General features: G+C 46.0%; 1 protein-coding gene across 1 annotated transcript in view; it reads left to right on the top strand.

Annotated features, from left to right (window-relative positions):
* Nucleotides 1-3,637: 3,637 nt before the first annotated feature.
* FER1L5 (fer-1 like family member 5) overlaps nucleotides 3,638-26,233 on the top strand; it is a 92,130-nt gene continuing 69,534 nt past the window's right edge. Inside the window, exons 1-9 of the mRNA XM_034759524.1 lie at nucleotides 3,638-3,769; nucleotides 5,001-5,056; nucleotides 8,187-8,278; nucleotides 8,863-8,971; nucleotides 10,096-10,180; nucleotides 13,497-13,618; nucleotides 14,043-14,171; nucleotides 14,694-14,756; nucleotides 24,012-24,062. Coding sequence (XP_034615415.1) covers nucleotides 3,685-3,769; nucleotides 5,001-5,056; nucleotides 8,187-8,278; nucleotides 8,863-8,971; nucleotides 10,096-10,180; nucleotides 13,497-13,618; nucleotides 14,043-14,171; nucleotides 14,694-14,756; nucleotides 24,012-24,062 — 792 coding nt within the window. The 5' untranslated portion in view covers nucleotides 3,638-3,684. The remainder of the gene's footprint in view (nucleotides 3,770-5,000; nucleotides 5,057-8,186; nucleotides 8,279-8,862; nucleotides 8,972-10,095; nucleotides 10,181-13,496; nucleotides 13,619-14,042; nucleotides 14,172-14,693; nucleotides 14,757-24,011; nucleotides 24,063-26,233) is intronic.

Here is a 26,233-nt window from a genome sequence, read left to right as displayed (position 1 = left end):
TGCTACCAACCACCTGACCAAGATGGTGATTGTGATGGTGAAATGCTCAGGGAGATTGAAAGGCTATAAAAATTAAAAACTTAATAATAATAATAGGGGATTTTAACTATCCCCATATTGACTAGGTACATATCATCTCAGAACGTGATGCAGAGATAAAGTTTCTTGACACCTTAAATAACTGCTTCTTGGAGCAGCTGGTCCTGGAACCCACCAGAGGAGAGGCAATTCTTGATTTAGTCCTAAGTGGACCACAGGATCTGGTCCAAGAGGTGAATCTAGCTGGACCGCTTGGCAATAGTGACCATAATATAATTAAATGCAACAGTCCTGTGGTGGGAAAAACACCACAGCAGCCCAACACGGTAGCATTTGATTTGAGAAAGGGGGTCTACACAAAAATGAGGAAGTTAGTTAAACAGAAATTAAAAGGTACAGCACCAAAAGTGAAATCCCTGCAAGCTGCATGGAAACTTTTTAACCATACTAGAGGAACAACTTAAAGGTATACCCCAAATTAAAAAACATAGTAAGAGAACTAAAAATAGTGCCACAATGACTGAACAATAAAGTAAAAGAAGCAGTGCGAGGTAAAAAGGCATCCTTTAAAAAGTGGAAGTCAAATCCTAGTGAGGAAAATAGAAGCGAATATAAACTCTGGCAAATGAAGTGTAAAAATATAATTAGGCAGGCCAAAAAAGAATGTGAAGAACAGCTAGCCAAAGACTCAAAAAGTAATAGCAAAAAAACATTTAAGTACATCAGAAACTAGAAGCCTGCTAAACAACCAGTGGGGCCACTGGACGATCGAGATGTTAAAGGATCACTTAAGGACAAAAAGGCTGTTGCGGAGAAATTAAATGAATTCTTTGCATCAGTCTTCATGGCTGAGGATATGAGGGTGATTCCCAAACCTGAGCCATTCTTTTTAGGTGACATCTGAGGAACTGTCCCAGATTGAGGTGTCATTAGAGGAAGTTTTGGAACAAAATGATAAACTAAACAGTAATAAGTCACCAGGGCCAGATGGTATCACCCAATAATTCTGAAGGCACTCAAATGTGAAATTGCAGAACTACTAACTGTGGTTTGTAACCTATCATTTAAATCAGCTTCTGTACTAAATGACTGGAGGATAGCTAATGTGATGCCAATTTTAAAAAGGGCTCCAGAGGTGATCCCAGCAATTACAGGCCAGTAAGCCTCACTTCAGTACCGGGCAAACTCGTTGAAACTATAGTAAAGAAGAAAATTGTCAGACACATGGATAAAGATAATTTGTTGGGAAAGAGTCAACATGGGTTTTGTAAAGGGAAATCATGCGTCACCAATCTACTAGAATTCTTTGAGGGGGTCAACAAGCATGTGGACAAGGGGGATCCAGTGGATATAGTGTACTTAGATTTTGAAAAAGCCTTTGACAAGGTCCCTCACCAAAGGCTCTTAAGCAAAGTAAGCTCTCAAGGGATAAGAGGGAAGGTCCTCTCATGGATCAGGAACTGGTTAAAAGCTAGGAAATAAAGAGCAGGAATAAATGGTCAGTTTTCAGAATGCAGAGAGGTAAATAGTGGTGTCCCCGAGAGGTCTGTTACATATTAATAAATGATCTGGAAAAAGGGGTAAACAGCAATGTGGCAAAATTTGCAGATGATACAAAACTACTCAAGATAGTTAAATCCAAAGCAGACTGTGAAGACTTACAAAGGAATCTGACAAAACTGGGTGACTGGGCAACAAAATGGCAGATGAAATTCAACGTTGAAGAATGCAAAGTAATGCACATTGGAAAACATAATCCCAACTATACACACAACATGATTGGGTCTAAAATGCTGTTACTACTCAAGAAGACATCTTGGAGTCATAATGCATAGTTCTCTGAAAACATCCTCTCAATGTGTAGCGGCAGTCGAAAAAGCGACCAGAATGTTGGGAATCATTAAGAAAGGGATAGATAAAAAGACAGACAATATCATATTGCCTCTATATAAATCCATGGTACACCGACATCTTGAATACTGCATGCAATGTGGTCGCCCCATCTCAAAAAGATATATTGGAATTGGAAAAGGTTCAGAAAAGGGCAACAAAAATGATTAGGGGTATAGAACACCTTCCATATGAGAAGAGATTAATAAGATTGGGACTTTTCTGTTTGGAAAAAAGACGACTAAGGGTGGATATGATAGAGGCTTATAAAATCATGACTGGTGTGGAGAAAGTAAATAAGGAAGTGTTATTTACTCATAACACAAGAGCTAAGGGTCACCAAATGAAATTAATAGGCAGCAAACAAAAGGAAGTATTTTTTCACACAATGCACAGTCAACACGTGGAACTCTTTGCCATAGGATGTTGTTGTGAAGGCCAAGACTATAACAGGGTTCAAAAAAGAACTAGCTAAGTTCATGGAGGATAGGTCCATCAATGGCTATTAGCCTCTGTTTGCCAGAAGTTGGGAATGGGCGACGGGATGGATCACTTGCTGTTTACTGTTCTGTTCATTCCCTCGGGGGCACCTGGCATTGGCCAGTGTTGGAAGACAGGATACTGAGCTAGATAGACCTTTGGTCTGACCCAGTCTGTCTGTTCTTATGTTCTCATGCTCTTAAATACCAGCACATAGCTTGTTTCAACCACATAACTGGCTACTGAAGCAGGACACGTCCCATGATAAGGTGAAACAGGGGCACTTAGATGGTCAGGCTGAAAACCCAGGCCTTATTGAAGTCAGTGGCAAAATACCCCTCCACTTCAAGGGGGCAGAATTTCTCCCTCAGGGTTTGCATGGGTCCCCAGCAGCCTATCACTCTGCTTAGGAAGTTTCCATAAGCTGCTGAAATAAGCAGTAATAAATAATTAGATCTTCTGTTGACTAATTGCTATTCTCTATCTCCAGGGATCTCGAAGCACTTAAACATTAGTTAAGCCTCACACTCTTGGTAGCTAGGTACATTTTCAGAGAAGGAAAGGACATTGTCTGAAAATAATTACTTATTATTATATCAAGTCTTCAAAATGTTATAAGTGACTCAATACAGAACAAAGCTTCGTTTTAAGAAAGAGGGTGCTTATGGTTTATTTGCCCACCAGTTAAATGTAGCCAACTCTGGAGAGTAGCTTGGCCATTGTTTAACAACTCATATCAACACTACATAACGTCTCTGTCAGACAGTGAAAAAAGCATTGCATCCAATTGAAAAGGCAGGCCAAATGCAGGTACCAGAGTGGGAATTTGTTCAAGATACCAGAAAGTGTCCAGGTATTACCAATACCCAACGTGGTCAGCACCTCAGGTTTTACCTCAAAAACCATATCACTGATTAAACAGCTGAACATAGCTGTCTATGAATGGAAGCCTCTTTCCTTCCTATTATGGCATCACTTCCTGGATGCACAATTTGACCCTTTCCTCTATATGATGTCACTCCTTGTTCTGATCTACTTCCTGGAAACGGAAATCACATTCCGTACAGACAGGACTTCTGAGACAAAACCACCAAGTGGCATTAGGAGGTAAGCTGTAAACACAGGAGCTATTACTACTAACAGCACGCCTGCAGGACAAAAAAAAGGCTGGGGCAGAGTGAAGGGGAAATAAGAAAGAACTGACGGGCTTGCATCGTTGCAGAATAAAGCCATTTGCTGGGAAGAAGGGAGAGCTACAGCAGAGGTGGGACAGAAATGCTACACCTCGTCATTCTGTCTGCTAACATCCCAACTGCAAAATTCATCACACCTGACTCACACGTGTCTGCCAGCTTCAGAGGTAACAGTAATTTGTTTAGCATTTTCCAGGAGATAACTGATCATCCTTTGCCTTTCTCGGTTGCATTTTGTTTGAGGATCACAAAGTGGTCTCTGGACATTAAGGGCCGCCTCCTCTTCCTAGCTGGGTGGCAGAGGGGAAACAAATCTACTAAGTATAGAAGGACAAGACAAGAAGCCCCTCCATGCAGCTGGGGATTGTAATAAGGCAGGGTTCTCCCCATCTTGGTACCGACTCTGCCACACCCACCTTTTCCGCAGGTTTATTGTCCAAACTTAAACAAAACCAAACAAAATCTCACCCTGGCTACAATTCCCAGGGGATTTTCCCCCTTTCCCTCTCAGACTCTCATGGTCTCCCCTCCCCGGGAAGTCCTGCAGCTCCTGATTCCTGCTTCTGTGCCCTGTTTCAAGAGCACTAACCCCCTCAGCTTTTCTTCCTGGAGGCCCTCTTTTAGACAGTTCCTCTCAGGTTCTCACTGCCTCCCCCAACCTCCGCCGCGGGATCCTGGGTCCTCCGGCAGCCTCCGAGTTCTCACTCACCTGGCCTCTCTTTCCCCAGGCCCAGGTGCTCTCTCTGAAAGGGCCAATCTCCCCCTTTGACGGGATCCACAGACTTTGGGGTAGAGGCGGGCTGGAGAGGGGAGTGTCTCAAGGATTCCCCAAGGGAAGTGCCTTCAGGAGTTGAAGGGGCTCAGAGCAGCATCTTTAAGGGGTCTGCCTGAAGCACAAAGCAGGTCAAAACTAAAGCAAGAGAAGAAAACGTAGATTCGTAAATATGAAGGCTGAGATTTCAAAGCCCCCTGGGAGATTTGGAGGCCCAGATTTCATTAAAATTAATGGCAACTGGCCATCCAAATCCCTTAGAAACCTTTGAAAGTTTAGGCTTCTGTATGGCATTTGACCTCCAGGGCTGTCATCTAGCCTGTGATATCCAGGGGGTCAGACTAGATGAGCACAGTGGTCCATTCTAACCTTGGAATCTATGAATTTAAGAAATAGCCTGGAGATGGAAAAGACCTATTCACTCATCCAGTCCATCTCCCTCCCAGTGCAAGGTTGTTCCCTGCAAAAGCAGGCTGGGGTCAACACTGGATATCATAAGAAAAAGAGACCTGACCCAAAGAACACCATAAACATGGGCTGTGTTCTCTCCTCACACACACTTTCAGACACCGCCACTTCCATGGAGCTGCACACTGGGAATCCATGGTATGTCTAATTTCTCTTAGATGTCACAAGAAGTACAAGAGTGATACAGAAGGAACAGAATCCCACTTGGAATGAGGTAAGACCCTATGAGCAGATGGTGTTTTAGAGAGAGAGAGAGAGATCTACCTATCTCATAGAACTGGAAGGGACCCCAAAAGGTCATTGAGTCCAGCCCCCTGCCTTCATTAGCAGGACCAAGTACTGATTTTGCCCCAGATCCCTAAGTTGCTTCCTTAAGGATTGAACTCATAACCCTGGGTTTAGCAGATCAATTCTGAAACCACTGAGCTATCCCTCCCACAAATGTGTGTGTGTGTACGTACGTACATATGTACTCACTCACTCACTCACTCTTTACCATCTCCCTGGGGTTTGCATGTATTATGGTTTTTATAACAAAACAGAAAACTCAGCCCAAGCTTTCTCCCATCTGGTTGTCAGATGAGTCAGCAGAAATTATTCCTAGCACCTGCCACCAGCCCTATGGCTCTCTACAAGATCCTATAACCTGACTTTATCATATAGGTCCCTAAAATCTTTGCAATCCATGCCTGAACCATATATGAATATCTGAAACCTACAAATACAGGGTGGTCAAAGAAAAGATTGAAATGGGTGGGATATACTAGGGTACAATCCAGACCAGTGAGCAGCTGTGTCACCCCGTCCTGTAACCTGGGATGCCTTTGCAGTGCCTTGCTGCTGTAGCCTCCCATGTGGACTGTTCTCAAACAGCCACCAGCATGCAAGTCACTCCCAGATGTTTGCACGTACTGCAGCCTGCCAGCCACACTTGGATTATCCTCTGTCTTTTACCAGCCATGGTTATACTGCAGGGTGACCCCAGCATACCCCCAGTCCTGAATTTCCCCCCAGAAATGTATGTCTTGTACTGACCAGCCCTCTCCTGGACTGTCCAAATCTATTTAGTCCATTATTCCTTCAAGGGAATAATATACACACAACTTACCACTCTAAATGGAGTTATCTAGGCACTTTAACTTAAACACACTATATCAGATAAAACAATAGAACAAGTGTATTAACTACAAAGGGTGAGATTTTAAGAGAGTACAAGCAATGAGGCATAAAAGTCCGAAAGGCTTACAAGAAAAATACAAGAAAGATAAAACACGTTCTAGTGTCTAATGTAACAAACTATATTAGTTCCAAAGCAAAGTTTCTCACCACGTGCGTCCAGCAGCATTACTGACCAAACTCTTCATGTCAGTTCCCCTCCCCCAGAGTCCAATAGCTGTTTCCTTTGTTTTCTCAGATGCAGAGAATGAGATGGGTAGGGAGAGAGAGGGGGGTGCCTTGGGATGTTTGCCCCCTCCTTTTTATAGTTTTTAGTCCCCCTTTGAAAAGCATTCCCAGCTAAAAACCAGGAGACAGGCAGTCTGCAGGAAGAAGGAGACTTCATGCTGTTTCTTTGCTAAGATGCAGATCTCTTTGTACCTGCCTCCCTTCCTTGCCGAAGACCGGACACTGGGTAGGTAAAGGCCCATTAGCTTTGCTGATACCTGGCTGGCGTGTCAGCTTGCCCTTTTGTCTTTGAGAAACTGGTTTAACCACTCTCCAGATTGATCTGGGAAACATACTTCAGTCATGATTTCAGCTTCCGTTCATAACTTTACATATAATGTTACTATGTGCACTTTACTATGATAATATTGACCAGCAAATTATCAGTTCTCAAGTGATACCTCCAAGCATGCCTTGTACAAGGATTATTACACTAGTGTGTAGGGTGTGAATACATGGGTGCATACTGTCACAGTAGGTCAGTGCATCCCCCTCAGGCCTCTGTTTCAGCCTGGCAGACTCCATGGTGCGAGCACATTTGTCAAGTTTAGGCTCAATATTAGACAAAGGTTTCTAACCATCAGAGGAGTGAAGTTCTGGAACAGCCTCCCAAGGGGAGCAGTGGGGGCAAAATCCTACCTGGCTTCAATACTGAGCTTGATAAGTTTATGGAGGGGGTGGTATGATGGGACTGCCTACAATGGCACATAGCCGATCTGTGCTAGCCGCAAATATCTCCAATGGCCGGAGATGGACACTAGATGGGGTGGGATCTGAGCTACTACAGAGAATAATTTCCCAGGTATCTGCCTGGTGGGCCTTGCCCACATGCTTAGGATCTAAATGATTGCCATATTTGGGGTCAGGAAGGAATTGTCCCTGGGTCAGATTGGCAGAGACCCGGGGGGGGGGGTTGCCTTCCTTGCAGCATGGGGCACGGGTCACTTGCTGCTTTGAACTAGAGTAAATGGTGGATTCTCTGTAACTTGGGGTCTTTAAACTATAATTTGAGGACTTCAGTAACTCATCCAGAAGTTAGGGGTCTGTTACAGGAGCGGGTAAGTGAGGTTCTGTGTCCTGTAACGTGCAGCAGGTCAGAGCAGATTATCACAATGGTCCCTTCTGGCCTTAAAGTCTATGAGTCTAAGTCCCCCAGGCCACAGTGCATCTACCCTGCAAAAAAAAAAAAAAAATCCCATGGCAGCGAGTCTTGGAGCCTGGGTCTATAGACGCAGGCTCACAGGGCCCAGGCTACAGGGCTAAAAATAGTTGTGTAGACATTGGCACTCAGGCTCTGAGACCTGCCCCTTCACTGGGTTTCAGAGCCCGGGTTCCAGCCCGAGTGGGAACATGTCCACGGCTATTTTTAGCCCTGTAGCCCGAGCCCGGTGAGCCTGGGTCTATAGACTCACTGCTTCAGGTGTTTCTTTGCAGTGTAGACATACCCAGAATAGGAGACAACAGAGCAACATGGGTTAGTAAGAGAAGAGGTCAAAACAGCCCACAGGGAAGCAGTGACCCAGAGAGAGCAGACATGCAACAGGGGCCAACCAACAGCCCCCAAGGGGCTGGTCTTCCAGCTGTTTTTCATCAGGCAATTGCAAGGGGCAGCACAATTAATTTGGAGGCCTTCTCACAAGGCCTGGGATTTTCCTGATTGCCAGCCTAGGCTTCCCCCTATATACAAACTCACAAGCATCCCCACTTGGTTGCAGTGCTGTGGGCACTTTTTATGTTTAACCTGGGCAACTATTCTAGACCGGCTTGCCTTTGTCTCCTTGCCCTTCTCCGGGGCTCGATTCAGATGTCACTCTGGTGTAAATTGGGAGTAACTCCAGTGTCAGATCAGGATCAGACCCACAGTGCATGGTGAAGTGTGTATTGCATTGCTTCCCCTGCAGACCCTGGTGTGGTTCCTGGGTGATCAGCCCCTGGACAGCGCTTCCTTTGTGGACATACAACTCCGGGAGTGGGGTCACTTGGCTACAGAAAGGTGAATCGCCAACAGCAAGTAAAGACGGAGCCTCTTGGACAATTTTGGGGGAGGGCCCTTCCTGATCCTTTTGCAGCCTTGTGTATCCACACGTACTCCCCCATCCCCACACACATACTACAGTATTTTCCTTCCAGTCAAGGAGACCAGAGACCTTGTTCCTTCTTCTAAAGCTTTGTCTCAACTAAATCCATGTTGCTTGGATTCAACACATGCCAGCTACCCCTGACCTAAGTTTTGCTGCCTTTCCTGGGCAAGACAAAGACTAAATGATCATTTCCAAGTAGCAACAATTCTGCTCTCCCCCCCAAATACCTCCTCAAAATTGGAATATACCAGCCCCTGCCCCTGCCCAGGACCCTCTCCCTGCAAAGAGTGGAGTCTGGCACTGAGGAATCTAACCAAATATTTTGTATGGCATTAATCGCTGGGCCACAGGGCTCCTCCATCCTTTAAAAGCAGAACACTGGCTACCATTCTCACACCTTGAGACCCTCACTGAGTCCATCAGGGTGAGACTCCCTTCCTGGGATTGATGGGGGGAATGTTAGTGCTACTGACAAGTAGGTGTTTCTATCCTCCAGGGATCTGGGCTCTGCTACTGTATTTCTAACATCTCTTGCTGCAAAACCAAGCAGCATCCTCACCCTGAAGGACCTGCCCCTTCTGGACAGAGGCCACCAGCCGACAGGCGTAAGTAAGAAGAGTAACCCTCACTTTAGAGAAGGGGTATCCTGTGGTCTTATATAGATGCAACAAATGAGCCAAAGTTGTTACCGTAATCCAGTCATTGTCCAAGGTCAAACAGTGTCCAAAAATGTCCGGGGTTTGGTATGCAGAGATCTCAGCCTGCTTTGTACCATGGCAAACCCACCAGGAAACAACATTTTAACCTTTTACTAAAGGTACAGAAAATAGGGGGGAACAGTGAAAGCCTTTGAAATGCAAAACATTAAGTAAGGCGTTCCTTTGAACCACATCCCTTGTTCCCGTTCCCTTTAGCTGAAGAGAGTTTTTAGAAGGGAAACCTCCCACTTCCCCCCGTGTTTGACAGTCTGTTAGATAGTATCAAAGATGGTAATAACTGTCCATGGGGGGAAGAAGTTAGTTGAGCTGGCTGGAGCTGCTGTTAGTCTGATCCCATTTCATCCCAGGTAGGGGTTGGGATCCAGCCAGAGCCGGCAGAGTGGTGATGTCATCTGGGTCCCTCTCTCTGGCCCGGTCTGGTTAGGACATCACTCGGCATCATGATCGTTGCATCCCAGGAGATGAGCGGGGTGGCAACCATAATGATAAGCTCACTTCAGTAGCCAATTTTTCTCCCCAAAGTCTCTTTCTTTAAGGACCCTGTGAGGCGGTGCATCAGTGTAACAGTGCCCCCTCTGGCCAAGCATGGCACAGCCTAGTGGGACTGACAGTCTATTCCTAGGCACAGGGTCAGGAGTGGAGCCCCAGGCGCGGGGCTGGCAGCTGGGGCCAGGAGCGGAGCGGGTGGCACTCCTTCCCTGTCCCCTCATGGGGACTGGCCCAGGCCCGAGCCACACACCGTGCATGTTCCTCTGTGCCCCCCTACAGGGGCGCATCCCACAGTTTGAGGATCTCTGCACCAGAGGAAAAGCCCCATGCACCCTTAGAGTAACGCATAGTGTTTGGGGCCATTACCGTATTGGAAACAAACAGAGCCTTCATGGGATGTTTATGCAACTCTGGAATGAACTCTGGGAGGGTACCCTCTGCTCTTGGGCCTTGAACAGTGTCACCCCACCTACACCCAAACCAATGGAGGTGGTTTAATTCTATTTGTTGTTGAATTTCAGTGTACTACCAATTTAAGTGCCTCCTACACCCCTCCAGGACTCAAGGCCATAAGGGAGCAAGGAAAACAAAAAGCCAGTGGTGAAGGTAAGTGAGCATCTGCTGATAGGACCTTCCTGTGCTGTAAATGTAATTTATCAAGTTTACATTTTCCAGATCAACTTGGCCTTGGTTTCCTGTGAGGGGAAAAACATGGGGGGGAGGGGAAACGTGACTCCATCTCACACATCCCCTCCCCATGATGAGTATGTGACCGTCCCCACCAGTTCCAGAGACCATTATGATGCCCATTTCCTCCCTGTGCCATGTGGAATCATCTCCTAAGAGAAGTGGTAGAGGCCCCATCACTTGCGTCATGTAAAACTGAACTGGACAAAGCCCTGGAGAATGAGCCACATGGGACAGCACCACCTGGCTCAGGAGAGGATGGGCAAGGTGATCGGATAGGTCCTTTGCCAACTCTAATCTCTGTGGGCTGGGGCCACACTGACTTCGGGAATCATGGTCTAGTCCCTACTTCCCCCTTGCTCCCATGGGGAAGTGAAGTAGCAGCCCTTTGGCTAACATAGCTTGCTTCCCTCTCTGCTCTAGCACTTGGACATGGGCTGACACAGTGGGCAGGAATTCAATTTGAGTGATACCTGTTGAACATCTCATGTGCCAGTACCAGAACATCCCTGGAATTTCTAAATATTATAGATGGCAATTTCCTAAATCTGAAGTGTGGCATCCAACATGGAGGAATTCTATATTAGACCTCATCTTAACAGATAAAGAGGAACTGATCACAGGACTAAAAATTAATGGTAGCTTAGGTAGAGAGGATCATGATTTGATCACCTATATAATGTGCAAACAGAATAAAGTCCTGACTAGATAGATAGATAGATACTTGGTGCTTGAAAAAGAGCCAAATTCACAAAACTGAAAACAATTATGATCCAAATAATCTGTGAGGAAGAATTTAATCAGGAAAATATGAAACATAATTGGAAATTGTTTAAGAACACTGTAACAGATGTCCCAAAAGCCACAATCCCACAACCAGGAAAGAAGGCCATACCAGTTTAAAAAAAAAACCAACCTGATTTAGAGGAGAAGTGAAGGTGGATATGAAAAATAAAAAATATATACATAACAAATGGAAGACAGGGGAAGTTGATAGTAATGAATATAAATCAGAAGCTATTAATTGTAGAAAATTGTAAAGGGAAGCAAAGGGAAGAAGGAGAAATCTATGGCCTGCAGAGTGAAGGACAATAAAAAGGCGATTTTTAAGAATATTAGGAACAAAAAGAATCCTGATAATGGTATTGGTCCATTATTCAGTGGAAAAGGTAGAATTATAAGTAATGAAGCAGAAAAGGCAGACGTGTTCAATAAATATTTCTGGCATGCATTAGGGACAAAATAAAAATGTATTTGGGATGTAATTTCTTCACATGGTGATGATAACACGCTTTCCATTCTACTAGTATGCCATGAGGATCTTAAACGGAACCAAATAAATTAGCCATTTTTAAATCAGCAACTCCGGATAACTTGCATCCAAGAGTTTTTAAAGAGCTGTCTTGGGAGCTCACTGGACTGTTAATGTTGATTTTTCAATGAGTCTTGCAATACTGGGGAAGTTCCAGAAGTCTGGAAAAAGGCTCATATTGTGCCAAGTTTTAAAAACAGTGAATGGGATGACCTGGGTAATTATGGGCCTGTCAGTCTGACATCGATCCTGGGCAAGGTAATAGAGCAGCTGATATGGGACAATAAATAATTAAAGGAGGGTGATATAATTAGTGCCAATCAACATGGATTTATGGAAAATACATCCTGTCAAACTAACTTTGTATAATTTTATGATGGGAATGATATAAAATTAACATGGGACACATTAAATGGATGTAAAGCTCGCTAACTGATAGGTCTCAAGATATAATTGTACACAAGCAATTCTCATCAAGCAGGTGTGTTTCTAGTGGGGTTCTGCAGGGATCTGTTCTTGGCCCTACACTATTTAACATGTTTATCAATGACCTGGGAGAAAACGTAAAATCATCCCTGATAAAGTTTGCAGATGACACAAGAATTGGGGGAGTGATAAATAGTGAAGAGGAACCGGTCACTGATACAGAGTGATCTGGATACACTTGGTAAACTGGGCACAAGCAAACAGTATGTGTTTTAATATGGCTAAATATAAAACAAAAAATGTAGGCCATACTTACAGCACAGGGGGACTCCATCCTGGGAAACAGTGACTACAAATAACTGGGGGGCCATGCATAAGGTCCCAGGAAAATGCTGTGGCCAAAATGGCTAATGTGATCATTGGATGCGTAAAAAGTAGGATCTTGAGTAGGAGTCAAGAGGTTATTTTATCTCTGTATTTGGCACTGGTGTGACCACTGCTGGAATACTTTGTCCAGTTCTGGTGGCCTCAATTCAGGAAAGATGTTGATAAATTGGAGAGGATTCATAGAAGAGCCATAAGAATGATCAACGGATTATTAGAAAACCTGCCTTATTGTGATAGACTCAAGGAGCTCCGTCTATTTAGTTTAACAAAAAGAAGGTTAAGAGATGACTTGATCACAGTCTGTCAGTATCTACCTAGGGAACAAATATTAAATAATGGGCTCTCAGTCTAGCGGAGAAAGATCTAACACAGTCCAATGGCTAGGAGGTTAAGCTAGTCAAATTCATACAAAGACATACATTTTTAACAGCAATAGTAATTAACCATTGGAAAAAAAACTTACCAAAGGTCATGGTGGATTTTCCATCACTGGCTGTTTTTCTCTCAGACCTGTGCTAGGGGTTATTGTGGGGCAGGTCTCTGGCCTGTGGGATACAGGAGTCAGATGAGATGATCACAGTTGTCCCTTCTGGCCTTGGAACTGACGAATTGTGAGGGGCAGTGCCCAGGCTCATTCAGTCCTCCCCCTGCCCAGATGCAGCCCCTGACCCCCTGCGCAGCCTCCAGCAACATGGGCAGCCTGCTCAGGGATTTACGGGATCTCCTTTTAGCCCTTACCCATCTGTGCAGGTGCACAGCAGGACTCACAATTGATCCCTTTGAAGATCAGAGCTCACCCCCCCCCATTGGCACAATGTGGTATGTGTGTATTGAGATCATGCAGACTGCATGTAATGGGCCATTTATAATGGGACATGCTCTTAGGCGCCTCACATCCAATGGTCTGTGTCCTAGATTCTCACTTAACTGCTTTGACCCTGAACACTGTGTCAAACCAGTGAAATTAAAGCTCCCATGTCTGACACCATCCTTGACAAAGCTGCCAAAGGAGGAGCAGAGAATGTTTGTTCCTACTTGCTCTGTGGGAAAGGATTATTCTTTCAGGTCATCCACCCCAGGCCAATCCATTCCCTTTCTGACCCTCTCCAGGGGCACACAGTTGGGTCACCACAGCCATCCACAGTATCACAGGAAAGGATCATCAGAGGGAAGGAATCAGCGGCAGAATAAATTCCAGAAGAGAACTCGCAGACAAAAAACAGGACTTCCAGGTATTGTGAACCGTGGCAAGATGAGCTCCGTCAAGGAGAAATTCCCCCCCAATATAGCCTAGGCCCAATGGTAAAGGTGGTCAGTACATGGGTCTCAATGGCCAAGTCGGTCCTTTTCCCACAGCGATAGACCTAGTGTGCCAGAATTAGTTCCCTCTCCGTGGTAGGATATGAGGATCCCAGCTCTATGTTCCTTCATCCATGGGCTTCATCCTGCTACCTTGGATGGAGCTGATGCCATGGGAAATAACAGAAATGGATATTATTATTCTGGGGTTGCTTTGTCATTGGCATGTCCCGCCTCCAATGGCGCCTCAGGTCAGGGTGGCGTTGGGACCAGTTCTAGCAGTGGAGCCCAGCTGGGCTAACAGAACATCCCTGCCCTGAGACCCTTTAAATTGTACCGCTGTATTTCTCACTGCAGGTGCGTGTGAGGATCATTGAAGGCCGCCAGCTTCAGGGAAACAACATCAAGCCCGTGGTGAAGGTCTTCATCGGAGACCACGTGTACAGGACGAGAATCAAAACGGGGAACAACCCCTATTTTAATGAGGTGGGTGGGCATCATGTGGTTCCACGCCTGCTTTTGTGGACTTATCAAGCCTGTGCTGGAGAGGGCCCTCTAGTCTGTGAGCCAATTCCAAATTCAACATAGGATGGTCCCAGAGCACCAGTTATTGAGGGAGTTGGAGGCAAGATTGAGGAGGGATGCAGCCATCCCTGTGAGTTATAGTCTCCTTCCCCAGGGCAGTGTCTAGACTGGACTCCTGAGGGGACTAGTATGGGATGGTGCATGTAGGTTTGCCAACCCTCCAGGATTCATAGAATATCAGGGTTGGAAGGGACCTCAGGAGGTATCTAGTCCAACCCCCTACTCAAAGCAGGACCAATCCCCAACTAAATCCTGGAGTCTGGATTATGTCCTGGAGTATAAGACTATGTCATGTGATGAAACCTCTGTGAATACATCCAACAAAATTGACAACCCTGGCTGCATGTGAGCGAAATCCTGAGCTCCCCAGAGAGCGCAGGCAGGTTTGGGACTGCGCTAAATTTACCTCTCCGTTTTTCTCAGATATTTTTCCAGAACTTCCATGAGACGCCTACTCAGCTCTTTGACGAGACCATAAACATACAGGTACTATAGTGATACTAGAACCCCTCTACCGCTGGAGCTGGCTTCTTGCATCTCACAGCTCACTGGCAGGACCTTCCCTGCTACTCCAGGTATAGGCCAGATGAAGGGCAGGAGACACCTCGCATCACTTCTCTTCTACCTGGTTGACCTGAGTCCCCCCTTTTCCTCTCTTGGCACTGGAGAACCTTGAAACACCCTGCCCTCTAACTCTTTTCTTCTAACAGTTGGTGTTGAGTCTGTTTGCTGATGGGCTAAACTTGATGTCAGTCAGCGTTAGTGGGCCATTACTATGCATTTCCTGAGCATGCTCAGTGGTGTCTTCTGACTGCATAAGAATTAATCATGGTCCATACATGGCTATCACGGGACACTGAACATGAGTCTTAGTACAAGGGTGGAGTGGGTCAAAGCAACTATAGATTAACAAGGGTTTTTTGTCCTGAGATGAGACTAAACATATTGCCCCAAGCCAACTCCATCTAAGGACAGGAAGTAAAATCTTGCCCCCACAATAGGCTGTTTTTGTGGTGCTGAATTCCACAGACAACACTTCAGTTGTATTCAAGAAATTCCAAAAAACTGGAAGAGTGCTAATGTTGTGCCAGCATTCAAAGGTTATGTCTATCCTGCGAAAAATCCATGGCAGCGTGTCTCAGAGCCCAGGTTTCCAGCCTCAAGCTCACAGGGCTTGCACTATGGCACTAAAAATAGTCACATAGATGTTGCCACTTGGGCTCTGAAGCCCACCCTCTGCCCTGGGCTCCAGCCCATTTGGGAATGTCTCCACAACTGGTTTTAGACTGTAGCACAAGTCCAGCAATTCAGAGGGTACATCTACACTACAGGGGGGAGTCGATTTAAGATACGCAAATTCAGCTACGTGAATAGCGTAGCTGAATTCGGCGTATCGCAGCCGACTTACCCCGTTGTGAGGACGGCGGCAAAATTGACTTCTGCGGCTTCCTGTCGGCGGCTCTTACTACCACCTCCGCTGGTGGAGTAAGAGCGCCGATTCGGGGATCGATTGTCGCGTCCCAACGGGACGCGATAAATCGATCCCCGAGAGATCGATTTCTACCCGCCAATTCAGGCGGGTAGTATAGACCTAGCCAGAGTGTGTAGATCCAGGCTCCGAGAGTCACTGCTGTGGGGTGTTTTTGCAGTGTAGATGTACCCAAAAAGAGTAAGTGGGAGGATCAGGGTAACTATAGGCCAGTTAGCCTGACATCAATCTTGGATGGAAAATAAAAGAAAAGCCGATATGGGAGTCAACTGATAAAGAATTAAAGGCTGGGAATATAATAAATACTGATCAACATGGTTTTATGGAAAACAGGGCTTGTCAAACAAACCTGGTTTCTTGCTTTGTCGAGGTTACACGTTGGTGGGTAAAAGTAACTGAGTAGATGTAATAGACTTAGCCTTTGGTATGTGTAATCAGGCGCAGACTCACCCGGCAGCGCCTCCTGCGGGTTGTCTCAGGGAATTAGCTTCCAGCCTCCGGAGCACCCCCTGTCGGCTGGTGTCGCGCTACCGCTGGCCCCCCATGTCCCTCCCGGACCCCGGGTGACCCTTTCAGTGGGTGCTGCCCCCTGGCAGTACCCCCACTGTTTCTCCAGGTCTCCCCACTCAGGGGAACCCCCACCCACTACCCCCACCTCGCCTCAGTCGTAGGCTACTGCCAGTCCCCAACTCACCCCTGCGCCCTGGGGCAGACTGCAGTGACAGCCACCCATCATAGGCAAGGTTGGGTCTGGACCTGCTGTCTCTACCTATTGCTGGGCTGCCCCTTTGCAACCCCAGTACTTGCCTTAGGCCCTCTGCTAAGCCCGCAGCCTGGGGGTTTTCCAGGCTGGAGCTCCCTAGCTCCTCTAGCCTTCCCCCAGCCCTGCTCCACTCCAGGTACCCTGGTCGGCTCCCAGGCAGCCAGGGCCTTCCCTCTCTACCAGCAGAGAGAGACTGTTTGGGCTTCTGGCTCACAGCCTCTTATAGGGACCAGCTGGGCCTGATTGGGGCGTGGCCCCAGCAGTTACTGCCTTCCCCCAATCAGCCCAGGCTTTCCTTCCCAGCCTCAGCCCTCTCCCAGGGCTGGCTTTAACCCTTCTAGGGCTGGAGCGGGCGACCGCCCCGCTACAGTAAGGCATATGACTTAGCACTGCATAACAGAGACTAAAAGACCTAATGATCCCTTCTGGCCTTGAAATCTGTGAAAGAGTAACTCAGACGTGATGTGCCGGGAAAACAGAGAGCAGCCAGCATGTCCATTGGACATAGTATCCTAGCATCGATTTAAATGGGTTTACTCCCAAGTGACACCGGTGTGAGACTTGAGCCAGGAGCAACATCTGAGTGATCAAGGTACCCAGGGGGCCACAACAAAACATACCAGTGACTCATGAAAAATCTTCTCTTATTTGACCCTGGTGGGGTGAACTGTTCTTGGGGTGAACTGTTCTTGGGGTGAACATAAGAACAGCCATATTGGGTCAGACCAAAGATCCATCTAGCCTAGTATCGTGTCTTCTGACAGTGGCCAATGCCAGATGCCTCACAGGGAATGAACAGAACAGGTAATCATCAAATCATCCATTCCCTATCACTCATTCCCAGGTTCTGGCAAACAGAGGCTAGAGACACCATCCCTGCCCATCCTGGCTAATAGCCATTGATGGACCTACCCTCCATAAGCTTATCTAGTTCTTTTTTGCACCCTGTTATAGTCTTGGCCTTCACAACCTCCCCTGGCAAGTAGTTCCACAGGTTGATGGTGTGTTGTGTGCAGAAATACTTCCTTTTGTTCGTTTTAAACCTGCTGGTCTCAGAACCCCAAGGTAAAAGGGTACCGGGGTCCAGGAGGGACACAGGGCCTGAGGCAGGTTAGACACCAGCCAGCAGAGGGTGCTCTGAGCCTGGAAAAGAGCTAATTCCCAGATGACCAGCAGGAGGTGCCACACCAGTGAGTCTTCGAGATCTGCTACACTCAGGTTTGGGAATCTCCCTCACATCCTCAGCCATGAAGACTGATGCAAAGAATTCATTTAGTTTCTCTGCCATGGCCTTATCGTCCTTGAGTGCTCCTTTAGCATCTCGATCGTCCAGTGGCCCCACTGGTTGTTTAGCAGCTTCCTGCTTCTGATGTACTTTAAAAAAAAAAATTGCTATTACTTTTTGAGTCTTTGGCTAGCTGTTCTTCACAATCTTTTTTGGTCTTCTAATTATATTTTTACACTTCATTTGCCAGAGTTTATGCTCCTTTCTATTTTCCTCACTAGGATTTAACTTCCACTTTTAAAGGATGCCTTTTTGTCTCTCACTGCTTCTCTAATCTAATTTTTATAGCCTCTCTAATCTCCTTGAGCATTTCACAGTCACTATCACCATCCTGGTCAGGTGGTCGGTCATATATCCCTACTGATATATTATTATTATTTGAGCATGGAATTACTATCCATAGAGATTCTGTGGTACAATTTGGTTCATTTAAGATTTTTACTTCATTTGATTCTATGCTTTCTTTCACATATAGTGCCCCTCCCCCACCACTACAACCTGTTCTGTCCTTCCAATATATTTTGTACCCTGGTATTACTGTGTCCCATTGATTTTCCTCATTCCACCAAGTTTCTGTGATACCTATTACATCAATATCCTCATTTAATACGAGGCACTCTAGTTCACCCATCTTACTATTTAGACTTCTAGCATTGGTATATAAGTACTTTACAAACTTGTCACTTTTTAGCTGTCTGCCATTACATGATCTAATTGAATGGGACTTTTTTCATTTGGCTGTTTCTCATCAGATCCTACCCGTATTTTATCATCTTGCTCCTCTCCTCCTTACTAGGACATAGAGAATCTCCATTAATAGATCCTCCTCTAAGGGGTGTCTCTGTCCGAACCACATGCTCCTCCGCACCTGTCAACTTTCCCCCAGCCTTAGTTTAAAAACCACTCTATGACCTTTTTAATTTGGATGTCAATCTCTTGCCTAACAGCCTAAATTTGGCCTCCGGGACCTCTCTCCTACCCTTCCCTATGTCATTGGTACCTACATGTACTACGACCACCAGCTCCTCCCCAGCACTACACATAAGTCTGTCTAGATGTCTCGAGAGATCCGCAACCTTCACACCAAGCAGGCAAGTCACCATGCGGTTCTCTTGGTCATCACAAACCCAGCTATCTATGTTTCTAATGATCGAATCCCCCATAACTATTACCTGTCTCTTCCTAATAACTGGAGTTCCCTCCCCTGAAGAGCTATCCTCAGTGCGAGAGGATATCCCAACATCATCTGGAAGGAGGGTTCCAACTATGGGATCGTTTCTGTCTGCTTCAGTTGGATATTCTCCTTCCTTGAGACTTTCATCCTCCTCAACAGCACAGAGGCTGTCAGACCAGGGGTGGGGCCGTTCTACTGAGTCCCGGAAAGTCTCATCTGTGTACCTCTCTGACTCCCTTAGCTCCTCCAGTTCAGCCACTCTGGTCTCCAAAGCCCATACATGGTCTGCGAGGGCCAGGGGCTCCTTGCACCGAATGCACACATACGCCACCCTCCCATAGGACAGGTAATCATACATGCTGCAATAAACTGGGTAGCCCCACTCTGTTGATGGACGTCTGCCTGCATTCTCTTTTTACATCTGAAGCATGTTTCTTTGTTGTTGTTTTGTTTTTATCAGGGGGTGGTTTTGGTTTTAAGTTTAAAGAATGTTAAGTGTATCTAGGCACACACACACACTCCCCCTCTAAACTCCCTCGCAAAACTACCCTGTGACACAATGAGTCACTGTGTGACAGTGAATCATCTTATTACCCCCTGCCTCCGGCATGAGGGAACCTTGCCAATGGTGGGTGGGTGACAGCTTCCTGAAATCACCAGCCTTTCAGACACTTAAGCCCTCTCCTCTGGGCTAGGCCAGCCCTGTCTTTGCCTTGCGGGTTAACAAGAGGTGCCCCTAGTCCCCAAGTCCCTTTGAAGTATTCCTGATATCCAGCCCCTGACACCAGCTACTCACGCAAATCCTGTAACTTCTGCCCCAGTTTGACCTTAAATCACTGCACCTGTACAATGCACAGCACTTGTGAGCACTTCTAAGAAAACAAAAAAGTTCATTTAAGAAAGAATAAAGATTCCACTAGAAACAAGAGAGCGGTGGAAACAAATGATCACAATATAAACCAAAATCATAAACCATGCACTAGGACCTATGTTTATTAACAGTTCCCTTTCCTAGCTAATAAAGGAGGTTTTCCCCAAAAGTTCAGTCGGTGATTGGAACCAGGATCCAAACCTTCCTGAAAACTCCCCTGCCTCACTGTCTTCTCAGTGAATGGATACAGAGGACCTCTCCCCACTAGGCGTTATACTGAAACAGTCTTTTGACTCTATTCACAGACAGGGAGATCTTCTGTCTGTTGTAATGTCTCTTTTTCACCGCCAAGTGTTTCAACTGTTTGCAGTAGTATGTGATGGTTTTCCATTGATAGTCTTGAGATGGAGCAAGGCTGGATACCTTGCATACCTCACTGGCTAACCTGGGAGGGGTGACCGCTCTCTCCTGCCAGAATGGGCCATCACCAAGACACATTATCCCTGGTGACTAACTTTTACTCCAAGTCCATAAAGCATACCGTCAATATAGTTACATTATTTCTGAAATACATTATTCCTGAAGTATTCCTGTACATACATTTCATAATGATTATGAGTCTTGACAAGTTGTGAGTTTTCTGTAGATGCATTACATGTTACTCCTTGTGGATAAATACCCTGCAAGTCGTGTTTGGTGTAGTGAGTTTGTCAGGCCTGAGATGAGAGTTGTTTGCAAAGAACAGCAGGCTGTTTGCCAAGGGGCCTCTGTCACAAGGGGGTCCCAGGCAGGGGCGGCTCCAGGCACCAGCACAGCAAGCGCATGCCTGGGGCAGCAAGCCGCGGGGGGCGGCCTGCCGGTCACTGTGAGGGCAACAGGCAGGCGGCTTTCGTCAGCGTGCCTGCGGGCAGTCTGCTGGTCCCGCGGATTCGGTGGCATCCCTGCAGGAGGTCCGCCGGTCCCGCGGCTTTGGTGGCAATTTGGCGGTGGGAACGCCAATGGCCTGGCACCAGTGGACCTCCCACAGGCATGCCGCCGAATCCGCGTGACCAGTGGACCACCCGCAGGCGCACCGCCAAAAGCCACTTGCCTGCCGTGCTTGGGGCGGCAAAAAACACAGAACCGCCCTTGGCCCCAGGACTTGGCCCTAAAGTAAATACATCATTGGGTCAAAGTAGAGAAGGCCAGGAGCTTTCCTGTTTAATTGGAGTTCTTTCTGATGATGTGAGCACAAAAGTAGATCCTGTCAAACTAATTTCATGTCTTTTTTTTATGAGATTACAAGTTTTGTTGATAAAGGTAATAAGATTGATGTAATATACTTAGACAGTAGTAAGGCATTTGACTTTTTATTGCACAATATTTTGTTTAAGAAATTAGAACGGCACAAAATCAACATGACACACATTATGTAGATTAAAAACTGGCTAACTGATAGGTCTCAAAATGTAATTGTAAAAAGGGAATCATCATCAAGCGGGTGTATTGCTAGTGGGATTTTTGGCCCTGTGCTGTTTAACATTTTCATCAATGACCTCAAAGAAAACAAAATCATCACTGATAAAGTTTGCAGGTGACGCAAAAAATTGGGTGACGGGTAAGTAATGAAGAGGACAGGTCAGTGATACAGAGCGATCTGGGTCACTAGGTTAGCTGTGTGCAAGCTAACAATGTGTTTTAATATGGCTAAATATAAATGTATCCATCTGGGAACAAAATGGAGGCCATGTTTACAGGATGAGAGACTCTGTTCTTGGAAGCAGTGACACTTGGGGTTTGTGGTGGATAATCAGCTGAATGTGAGCTCCCAGTGTCATGCTGTGGCCCCAAGGGCTAATGCAATCCTTGTGTGCTTAAACAGGAGAGTACGGAGGTGTTTTACCTCCATTAATTGTTACCCCAAGAACAGATTAATCCCCAAGTAGCTCTCCTGTTGCTTACTTCTGGGTTCCCTAGATGTTAACCTATTAATCTGTTCCAGCAAGATGAAAGGAGGGGCCCACCCTAGTAGAATTCTCAGGGTTTACCAAGGATCTCCCCATGCCCTTCAGGAAATTCCCCAGGATAGACTTGATCTGTTTACCCCTGGGAGGACACAGATACAGATTTCCATTCAAAGGATTAGCACACAGGCAGTATTTTTCCAAAACAAAAATATTTTTATTATTACTGACAACAGGTTCAGCAATAATTGAATTGTTAAATCTAAATCCCTATTAAGCACTGGATATAAATTGCATAGGTTAAACAAATTATCAGCACATCCTACAGCACAGGGTATACAAGTGAAAGTACCCTGTAAAGTCAGACCGTTGGAACGGCTTAGGTGATTATGTTCTGCACATGGTGCTCAGTCCTATGCAACATTGAATAAACTCTAAACTTTATACATAGTAACAAACACACACCCCAGACACCCAACTTTATTCTAGCAAACATACTCCCTCATTAATCCTATTTCTGTCCTGTATCCTATCCTGTAACTAGCATGCTTCCTCTCCTTAGGCTTCTCTCCCCCTGCTCTGTCTACAGCTCATTCTGTTCTGTTCTGTCACTGGTGCTGCTGCAGCAGCTGCTGCTTCTTTCAGGTCTTCTTCTCTGCTGTTCTTTGCTCTTTTAGGTTTCTTTCTTCTGATCTGATCTTCTCCTGGTTCCCCATCTTGACTGACTTTTGCCTGCTGACTGCCTGCCTTTTATTCAGTTTTACCAGCCACTAGACCCTTTCAGATTGGCTTGTTTCTCAATCCTGATATGAGCATACTCTATCTTCCAATCACCTTTAAACCCTCTCTGATTGGTCCATACTTGTAGTCCAATCACAACTGCTAAATCTGGCGGTCAGTCAAAGCTGTTGCATAACAAGTTGTAGTATTATGGTCTGTTTACTATTATGGTCTGGTGACCCTCACCTAGTTTTGGAGTGACCCCTCCCTGCAGAGGGGGAGTGACCTTTACCCCAGGCTACACTTGTCTGCCAACATACTCTCTATAGGCTACATTGAAACTGATTTCTCACTCTCCTTGGCTATGTGCCAACACTTTACCAAACTATTAAACTGTAAACAATTACCTCATCCCTTTCACTATGTACCCAATTGTTAATTTATGCATCTTAATGTTAAGCTCTACTGTTGCCACCATATTCCTTTCCAATTTCGTTCATTTTATTTTCGCTCTTCCCCTATTTTCAGTTAATGATGGCAAAGTAATGTTTTCAGTGCTGTGCTTAGGAAAATAGAGCAGCTCAAAATCTCTCTTATCAGTGAGACCAATACTAGAATACTATGTCCACTTTTGTCCTGCAGTTTAAAATAGATGTTGGTAAATTGGAGAAGGTTCAGAGAAGAGCCACGAGAATGTTTAAGGAGTAGAAAACCTGTCTTATAGTGAGAGACTCCAGGGCCTCAATCTATTTCGCTTATCAAAAGGGTAGGTTAAGGGGCATGTGACGTATCCGGTGACTTGATCACGATCTATAAGTTCCTGCACATGAGGAAATGAAATTAGAGAATAGAGAGCTCTTCAATCTAGCAGCCAAAGGTATAACAAAATCCAACAGATGAAAGTTGAAGCCAGGTAAATACAGGGGCAAATTTTTAACCCCGAGTGTAATTAACCATTGGAACAACTTATCAAAGGTCATGGTGGATTCTCCATCGCTGACCATTTTTAAATCGAGATTGGATGTTTTAGAAAAAACATCTGCTCTACTTCAACCACAGCTATTGGACTCAAAGAAGGCATTAATGCCGGGAAATCCGGTGGCCTGTGTTCTGCAGGACGAGATGATCACAATGGTTCCTTCTGGCCTTTAGATTTATGAATTGATGAACTTTATATTCACAGAGCCTAGTTGCTATTTAGAGCTTTCAAGACTTGAAGTCCAATTCTTCTCTGCTTTGCACTTTATGCAGTCATTTCTGCTGTGCAAGGTGCGTGGAGAATTCTGATTGTGTAGCATTTTACACCGGTGTAAGTGATGAGACAGGTGCCAGGCATTGAAGAATCAGGCCTACAGACCCTTCATGTCAGCATTGCAGAGCTGGGAATTGTGGGTAATAGAGCCATCATGCTGTCCCTCAGGTGGGTGGGGGCTAAGATGGGGGCTTCACCTCCTAGCACAGGAACAGTGAACCAAAGTCTTGGGTTTGTTTTCTAGGTGCTGAACTCAAGGGCGGTGCGAGCGGATTCCATCATTGGAGTGTTCAAGGTGAGTGACAGTGGATGTAATCACCTTGGCAGAGCCAGGTGACTGGACCACGCCAGCAGATATTTTCCTGGTGATGTTGCATGCATGGATGTGGGAACCTGCGTACAGGCAATGCTCACTCCCAAGTAGAGCTGGTTGAGAATTTCCTAGGAGGGAGGGAGAGAGAGAGAGACCAGCCCATCTCAGAATAGCCAATAGCCAGGTGGTTAGGTCCCTCACCTAGGGTATGGGAGACCCAACTTCATGTCCTTCCTCTGAATCAGGCAGAACAGGGACCTGAGCTACTTTCTCCTCCATCACAGCTGAGTGCCCTAGCCAGTGGGCTGTTCTAGTGGCGTGCACTCATGCTCTCTGTTTTTTTGTGAAAGGTTTCAAAGGGCTCTGCTTGTCCCAGTGCAAAACAAAACAAAGGCCAAAACTTTGAAAATGTGTGAAACGGGATTCTTGTTTTCTGGCCAGCCCTGCTCCCAAGAGGCTCTTTAGGAATCATCTGTTGTCTCCGAGTAGCGATCTCCACAACTGGTTACAGTTCTCAAGTGGGTCAATAACTTATCCTTACTCCAGACATTCATTAAAATTCTACCTATGAACACTCCCCCCCACACCTTGCTCCTGCCTCTGGCACATTGTGGTAACGTGGGGATGAAATTGTCTGTCTTGTCCACTGTAACGTATGTTCCTAGATTTTTGTCCGTCTCTTTCCAAGTCAGTCACCACTTTTCTAGGCAGCCAGGAATTACCTCAGCTACTGCTGACTGAAGCTGGTCAGGCACTTTTTGACAAAATCTTGGTTTTCTGAAACTGGACGTTTTCACAGAAACACATCTATTTTGACTAAAATTTTGCCAGAAAGGTTTCTCAGGTCCAGGATGGGATTTCTGATCAAAACCAGACCAAGAGACTGCCAGAATAGCTACTTGTCTAGAGCACGCCTGGCATGTAGGAGTCTAAGGGCTTGTCTCCCCTTACCAGGGGATCGACACATGGCGATCGATCCACCAAGGGTCGATTTAGTGGGTCTAGAGAAGACCCACTAATTCGACTGCCGATCGCTCTCCCATCGACTTCAGTACTCCACAGGAACGAGAAGAATAAGGTAAGTAAACGGGAGAGTTTCTCCCGTCGACCCAGCATGGTGCAGACACCGCAATAAGTCAGCCTAAGGTACGTCAACTCCAGCTACGTTATTCATGTAGCAGGAGTTGCGTAACTTAGGTCGACTTAGCCCCATAGTCGAGACCTGCCCTAAGGTTCAAGTCCCTAGCCTGAATGAAGGAAATGCCTTAGACGGCCAGCTATTCGCCATTCTGGGATGAGCTGGTCAGTCCCTCTCCCCAGTTCACAAGGTCTTAATTTTGTTCTGCATTGGAATGGAAGCAAATGTTGAAACATCAAGATTTTTCATTAAATCTTCTTTTGGGGCCAGTCCAACTCCCCCATCCCAGTTCCCAGTTCCACACATGATAGGTGTGACGGGTTAGACCCCCTCAATCCGGGATGCCACCTGATGTGCTGGGGTCCCACTCAGCCCTCCAGCCCTGCCAGCCTGGGTTTCCCTTGCGCTGGGTTGCTGTGCCAGGCTCTCAAACCCCTTTCCAGCACACACCCAGGCAAGACCACACCCAGCTGCAGACACGACTGCAGTCAGATGTGTATGAAAGGATTCACCCAGCACTCATGTGCACGCCCCCTGTGAAGAGGTAAACCCCAGATAATATTGTCTTGCGCTGTAGAGAAATCTATATAATGTAAGTTCATAAATTTGCCCCCTCCCTCAACGTGGAGGAAGAGATGCACAACTTCTTACCCCTGTCCCCAGTTAGAAATTGCACAAACTGGGTTTAATAATAAACCAAGTTTATTAACTATAAAAGGCAGATTGTAAGTGACTGTAAGGGATAGCAAACAGAACAAAGCAGATTACTAAGCAAATAAAACAAAACATGCAAATCAAGCTTGATTCGCTAAAGAAACATGTTACAAAATGTAATTTCTCACCCTAAATATTGACTTAGGCAGGAGGCAGAGTTTCTGTAGCTCAGAGTTCCCAGTTATTTCTCTTTACAGACTAGTCTCCTCTGTCTCAGTCTGGACTCGGCCCTTGCCTTTCCCACAGCTCAGTTCCTTTGTCTCTTCAGGTACTTTCAGCAGTCTTTCTTCTTGGGTAGGCA

This window comes from Trachemys scripta, chromosome 2 (genome assembly GCF_013100865.1).
Source record: "Trachemys scripta elegans isolate TJP31775 chromosome 2, CAS_Tse_1.0, whole genome shotgun sequence".
Taxonomy (NCBI): Eukaryota; Metazoa; Chordata; order Testudines; family Emydidae; genus Trachemys; species Trachemys scripta.
Note: the sequence above shows the minus strand (reverse complement) of the source record. Positions and strands in the feature narration are given on the sequence as shown.